Here is a 7,584-nt window from a genome sequence, read left to right on the forward strand (position 1 = left end):
ATATATATATATATATATATATATATATATATATATATATATATGTATGTATGTATTCTTTTACTTGTTTCAGTCATTTGACTGCAGCCATGCTGGAGCACCATGTATACACATACATGTATATACATACAATGGGCTTTCTATCAACCAAATCCACTCACAAGGCTTTGGTCAGCCTAGGGTTATAGTAGAATACATTTGCCCAAGGCACCACACAGTGGGACTGAACCTGAAACTATGAGGTTGGGAAGCAAACTTCTTAACTACACAGCCACAACTGTGCCTGTATAATGGTTTCAGATTTTTACACAAAGCCAACAATTTTAAAAGAAGGAGTAAGTAAACTACATCAACCCCCAGCATTCGACTGGTACTTATTTTATCAATCCCAAAAGGATGAAAGGCAACAATGAACTCGGCAGAATTTGAACACAGGCATAAAGCCAGAAGAAATGCTGTAACAATTCTAACAGTTTATTGCCTTACCTGAATCTATATTAAAATTATATCTCATTCATGTTAAAATAGAAAGAAAAAAAAAGACACAAAACTAATAGCAAAAACAAAAAAGATAAAAGAGAAGAAAAAGAAAGGCAGGATTCTTCAGTCATAAAATTTGCTAGAAATATTACAAGAGTAAATACCTTCTAGAGTCTTTGCTTTCCGTCTTATTCTTCCACTTCGACGTACACCATCTGGACCTACAAGTATTATTAACCCAGATATGAGATAACAAACACAGAAAAGCAACAGCAGCTACAACAAATCATGTACAACTACAGCAGCCATTACAACAACTATTATGACACTATTAAGCATGATTGCTATTTCTTCCACAGAAGTGTAACTGGCACTCCATCGCTTACGACGTTGAGGGTTCCAGTTGATCTGATCAACAGAACAGCCTGCTCTTTGAAATTAACATGCAAGTGGCTGAACACTCCACAAACATGTACCTTTAATGTAGTTTTCAGAGAGATTCAGCATGATGCAGAATGTGACAAGGTTGGCCCTTTGAAATACAGATACATCTCATTTTTGTCAGATGAGTGGACTGGAGCAACGTGAAATAAAGTGTCTTGATGGGAATTGAACTCATGACCTTACAATCATGAGCCGGATACTCTGACCACTAAGCTATGTGCCTTCATCCACAGAAGTGTGCTCAAGAGTAAAGCACAGAATAACTATGTCAGAGTCTAAATATCCCGGATGGCCAATTTCTGTGCGTGCATGTGTGCGTGCATGTGCCAATATGTATGTCTGTGTATGTGAATGTATTCGCTCGGATGGAGTGTGTGGATGAGATTGGTGTGTGTGTGTGCGTGTGCGCACATGAATGCATGCGTGTAAATATGAATATGTGTGCATGTTTCCATGTGTCTGTGTGTGTGTGTATGAATGTATGCATGGGTGAATGTGAATGTGTGATTGAATGTATATCTGACATGCAAGTATGTGTGAATACATAAGCATGACAGTGATATGTTTGAACACACTCATTAAAATGTGTGTGTGTGTGTGTGTGTGTGTGTGTGTGAGAGAGAGAATGTGAACATACATGCATGTAAATGTATATGCATGTGTATGTATGAAAATGTATGTTTCAGTATGCATAAATATATGTTGAATGTGAAGTGCATGTAGGTGTTTATGTGTTCATACAAGTGTATGTGCATATGAGTGTGTACACACACACATGTGCATCCATGTTTGCACAGCTGAAGCAAAACAACTAACATAAGAACTAACCTGTAGCAGACAATTCCAGGAGGCCCTCCGCAGCATTGGTCTGCTCTGTTTGGTCTGCCAACATCTCCTGGCTCATCAGTGGAATTTCTTTGATATCATCAACAGCTACTGACTGGTTTTGTTGTGAAGCTGTCCACTCTTGGCTGCCATTCAGGGATATCTTTGGCAGCAAAGTGTTTTCCGTTGTGCTGTCTGACATTAACAGGGGTAGTTCAGGAGACTCAGTAGCCTCAGCAGCAGCTGGTTCTTCAACACGAGGCTGTTTTCGAGGTCGGCCACGTTTTCTTCGGCCTGAAAGTGGAAGAAGTATCCAAGATAAGCTCAGTAAGGCAGCTGTCCACTTATCTCCGGTCAATAATAAGCCTGTCCTTTTCTTTAATGGCAAAACAACTTAGGAGAATTCTTGATTCTTGAGATTATCTCTCCTTCCCACATGGGGCTGGTCTTAACTGCCATTTGCTAATAATGATACAACTACAAGTAAAGACAATTTCAATAAATCAGAAATTTATGTTCTATGGCATTTGATAAACCTGCATTTGCAATATATTTAGCCAAGTTGGGAGACTGAGAAGAGAGCCTAATTTTGAGTATTTTTAATGTATAGTAAATGTGTCTTGAAGCTGGGGGATGAAACTAGGTTGACATAGCAACACTGGAAGGTTGTGTTAAGAACCCTATTTATAGAGATAGTGCTAGTCTAGAGGAGTTAGTGGGCGCCTATGTTGTGTAAGGATAAGATTCTTGCTAGAACTTACCTTCTGGTGGCAGCAAGGGATAAGCACACATCTGGCCTGTCTCAGAGTTTAACATCATCACACATTTTTTACCATTAATCACCACCTCTGTCCTGTCTGTAACAGCAATAGGACATGTGAGATCAGGTTTGCGACTCTGGGCTCCAGTAGTTGTAGTATCATCAGCAACATTATCAGCTGAAGGATAGGCTTCAGCCATCTGATTGCTTTGATCTTCAGAGAGATCTTGCTTGGTGGAACTAGCTGTACTGATAATATTTGTCAACCCCATTGGATTAAGAGTGACACCTGCATCTTCTGCTTTCACATCTCTGGAACCCACATTGCTGACGCCAACACCCGCAACTTCTGCACTCTCAGCTTCTTCACTAACAGGTTCTGCTGCCGCAACCAGAGTAGTCTGCTGCGGCAGCTGAAGGTCTTCATTCGACTCGGCCACCTGGAGTATATCCATGGACGTGCTGTCTGACACAACAGTATTGACCACTTCTGAAATATTGGCTTCCCCATCCTCAGTTTGGACAGTGTAGTTCTGAAGGCTGTTACTGGCTGACTGCATAATGACCGGCATACCATCGGAGCCGGCCACAATCAGTCGGTTATCGTCCACTTGAAGTGTGTCTTGCGTAAGAATATGATAGGTGCCAGGAGGTATTTGAAGAGTTCCATCCATGACTTGTTCTTGGAGAATAATCTGTGCAGCATCCTCAAGACTTATTGTCACAGTTTCTGCTGATCCCATTTCCTGACTCATAGAGCCATCAACACGGATGATACGGTTGACTTGCTGACAATCCATTTCAACTGCAGCAAATCTGAAAGGATACAAATGACAAATGTATTGTATGTGTGTGTGTATGGGAGAGAGAGAGAGAGAGAGAGAGAGAGAGAGAGAGAGAGAGAGAGAGAGGAGGCAGGCAGGCAGAGACATAACTGTGTGGTTTAGAATTTCACTTTACAACCACATGGTTTCAGTTGAAGACCCTCTGTAGTACCATGGGTAAGGGTCTTCAACTATAGCCCCAGGCTGACCAGTTCTATATGAAAGAATTTGCTAGGAAGAAACTGTAGGAAGACCATTGTGTGTGTGTGTGTGTGTGTGTGTGTGTGTGTGCTGGAGGATCCCTAGAGGTAGTAAATAGCTTCTATTACCTAGGTGACTAAATTAATAGTAAAGGAAGATGTTCTGGAAGTTTTCTTTCTAAGAATGAAAGGCAAGATTGTTTGAAACATGGGTCCTAAAGGCAGAGGACTTATAAAGAAATTTGATATGTGCCATTTATGCATATAGATGGCCCATATCAAATTTATACGCATAAATAGCCCATATCAAATTTCAACACAACATTTGGAGAATATTTAGCCTAAAAACAATGCTATGTTCCTGTGTATTGACATCACTACAAACCCTAATGTTTTATGACTGTCCTTTTTCCAAATTTAGGCCATCCCATACTCCTACTTCTCTTCACCCCTTTGTAACCTGTCTTCCTCCTTTTCTCTATTCTACTTGCATCTTTCCATCTTTTCCTGCCTACCCCATGCACTCACCATTCCTTCAGTGTTCTGCTTTGTCATAGCCAGAAATGGTTCTGACAAAAGTAGCATTAATTCATTTAGGTCATTCAATTTTTCTCAGCTGATCAATAGACCAATTGAGTAAACCTATCAATAATGTACCTATAATGACTACTGGAAACAGCTGTAAGTCAAATTTGCTCTAATAAAGGAAGAATATGTAATGACTATTATTTATAACTTACCTTAATATACATACATATATATATATATACACACACACACACACACACATACACATATATATATATACACAACACATATATACATACACAAACACACACACACATATACTTTATTCATGGGGTAACCAGATTACCGTTGGTTTCATGTTGGGAGAAATATCTTTCAACGATTGGGACGTTGGTGTTTGTCTCTATCTTGGATAAAAACACAAAACAGTAGAATCGTGTGAGATCTCATGTGACTAAAGCTCGTGAGCTTATCATTATCATTTAATTGATGCCTCTTGTGCTTAAGTGTCTGTTGAGACCATGCAATGGAGGCTTGTGTTTGCATATTATCATCTCTATTCCTTTCCTATTCAATTATATCTTGAGCTTGTTGCTGATGCTTTGTGAGAGTCTTCTGACTCTGCTGCCCTACTGAAATTCCTTACACGCATGCATACACACATTCACAACTACACATACACACACTCAGTATGAGCAATAGACATATGCAAAGAAAGGGAGAGAGTGTGGTAGGTATATATAGAAAGGGAGAACGTTTACAATAAGAAAAGCATGAAAGACAAAGAAAGACAGAAAGAAGGTATCTTTTCTGCTGCTGTCACAGATTTTGTCAACTATGAGTCCACAACATTTTATAATGGAAATAGTTATAAGCTAATAAAGTTCACAAAATAATTGTTTATTCATTTGTTATCTCATTTTCCTTATATGTGCATACACACAAACACACACACATAAGCACATCTATTATGAGCAGAAAACATGAAGTATGAAGTTGATATTCCTTTCTTTCATCTGTTACATATGTTTCAGGGTTTGGTAACTGATGATATCATATGTTATTTATAAATGCAATTTGCAAAGAACACTTCCCCATACCAAACACACCCTCAGACAATGCTGAAACTTATCTGAACACAGGTTCAGTATGATAAAATGCCCTTTGTAAGTTGCATTTATAAATCACTTAATAATCATCAATTATCAAACACAGAAACATTATGTAACAGAGGAAATATAAGAATACCAAATTCATGCTTCATGTTTTATCTTTTAGCTTTTTCTTGTTTCAGCCATTAAACTTTGGCCATGCTAGGATACCTTGAAGAATGTTTAGTTAGATGAATTGACCCCAGCAGTTTTTCTTTTCAGCTTTGTATTTATTCTATCAGTTTGTTTTACTGAACTAAGTTATGGGGATGTAAGCACACCAACACCAGTGGTCAGGTGGTGGTGAAGGACAAAAACACAGACAAGACACACACATAAATAAATAGACAGATAGATAGACAGATAGATAGATAGATAGATAGATAGATAGATAGATAGATAGATAGATAGATAGATAGATAGATAGATAGATAGATATGCATTCTTTCCATTTCCATCTACCAAATCCATTCACAAGGCTTTGGTCAGCCCAAGACTATAATAGAAGACATTTTCCCAAAGTGCCATGCATTTGGACTGAACCCAGAACCATGTGATTGGGAAGCAAACTTCTCACCACACAACCACACCATGTTTTCCTCTCATTATAGATGCAATCTTTGTATCACATTACAGCACTATACATGACACACAACTCTATTGGATCATGCAGCAGAGGGAGTTTGATACGAATACTATTAGGAGGTGCAACCAAAACAGTAATTTTATCATGCACCTAATTTATCTGTTTCCACTCATATATATACATACATACATATACACACACACACATATAAGTCGCACTCATGCCAGCATGGAAAGCAGATGGTAAATGATGATATATATATATATATATATATCAATTCTGGAACATCATTGTCACCACATAAACCTGATGATTGCATAATGTATGAAAGTACTAATTTATTTCAATATTGTAAGATTGTAAAAATTGTAAATAATAAAATGTGAAAATCAGACTAGGATGGATATATCCTTCTCTACACAATCATACAAATTATATATGTGTGTGTGTGTGTGTGTGTGTGTTTTCATTCATATGCATTAACTTCAGCATTAGAGTAGTTTAGCTCTTATTTCTAGCAAGTTTGGTGTTTTTAACACCCTAGTCACATTTAGTGATATTTGTAATTCTCCTTTTTGGTGAAACATTGCAAACTGCTGTTTACATTAACTTTATGTATACACATTAGCAAATCACTGAACCATCCAATAATTTGGATGATGAAAACACGAATACTAATGGTGAAGTGAGTCCAGAAAGAGCCAAACAATCGAGTGGTCTTAACTGATGAAGCAACAGAATCTTTTCTGCTTGGCTGCCACTTTTTAATTTCTTCAATTTTTGTTCCAACTGATTTCATATTTGGTGCAATGATGTAGTTTTGTATGGTAATCATTAACATGAAATTCATTTCCACCATAAATCAATAAATTAAGAGTTAATAGCTTTAAAAGTTTGTAAATTCTGAGTAATTTTAGTCAATCAAAAGCCACAGACATATAGGTACCTATTCCATAGTAACAAGCCAAGTTACCAAGCCACTTACCCACATGGTCATTTTTTCATTTACTAAATGCTGAAAATACATGAGGTATGAGGTGTGCTAAAAGTAATAGCTAAATAGGCCTTAAATCATGCACCAATTTTTTTTTTTTTTCTTGTTGGCTTTTGTAGAATTGTATGAATTCTTGTGTGTAGAATATAAATTGACAAAATTTTCTGAAAATTCCAAAAACTTTAAAAAGTTATGAGGAGTTATATGGCATGCATAAAGCAGAATTCCAACAATATTTCATTTGTTAACAGTTAACAACACATGCTGTCATGTACTAAATAGCAGTTTCCAAGTCCTGTTTTCTGACTGGGTACAAATTATCAAACTTTAAACCTCTAACTTTTTTTTTTAATTTTCTGGAAAAAGTGAATTAGCCCAAGATTCAGCATGGAAAATTAGATCAATACATCAAATTTTGAAATCTCTACAGGTGCAGCCAAACAGAAAAGATCTGTTAACTGTATTTCATTTAATTATTTAAATAAGTGTAATATTTGTTCAATTTGTAATATGACCACCCTTGGATCAGGAAAGTCAGTAATACGAATGGTTTTGGAACCAAAGGTTTCAGAAAACCAATGTTGTACCTGCATCATCATCATCATCATCGTTTAACGTCCGCTTTCCATGCTAGCATGGGTTGGACGATTTGACTGAGGACTGGTGAAACCGGATGGCAACACCAGGCTCCAATCTAATTTGGCAGAGTTTCTACAGCTGGATGCCCTTCCTAACGCCAACCACTCAGAGAGTGTAGTGGGTGCTTTTACGTGTCACCCGCACGAAAACGGC

The 7,584-nt window shown here is 37.5% G+C and overlaps 1 protein-coding gene across 2 annotated transcripts in view; it reads right to left on the minus strand.

Annotated features, from left to right (window-relative positions):
- Positions 1-7,584, minus strand: part of LOC106872691 (uncharacterized) — a 64,736-nt gene that overhangs the window by 42,834 nt on the left and 14,318 nt on the right. For both annotated transcript variants that reach the window (XM_052971007.1, XM_014919768.2), the window contains exons 2-4: positions 2,511-3,325; positions 1,753-2,043; positions 645-701 (exon numbers count right to left, since the gene is read on the minus strand). In XM_052971007.1, the coding sequence (XP_052826967.1) occupies positions 645-701; positions 1,753-2,043; positions 2,511-3,309 (1,147 nt within the window). In that variant the 5' untranslated portion in view covers positions 3,310-3,325. The remainder of the gene's footprint in view (positions 1-644; positions 702-1,752; positions 2,044-2,510; positions 3,326-7,584) is intronic.

This window comes from Octopus bimaculoides, chromosome 10 (genome assembly GCF_001194135.2).
Source record: "Octopus bimaculoides isolate UCB-OBI-ISO-001 chromosome 10, ASM119413v2, whole genome shotgun sequence".
NCBI lineage: Eukaryota > Metazoa > Mollusca > Cephalopoda > Octopoda > Octopodidae > Octopus > Octopus bimaculoides.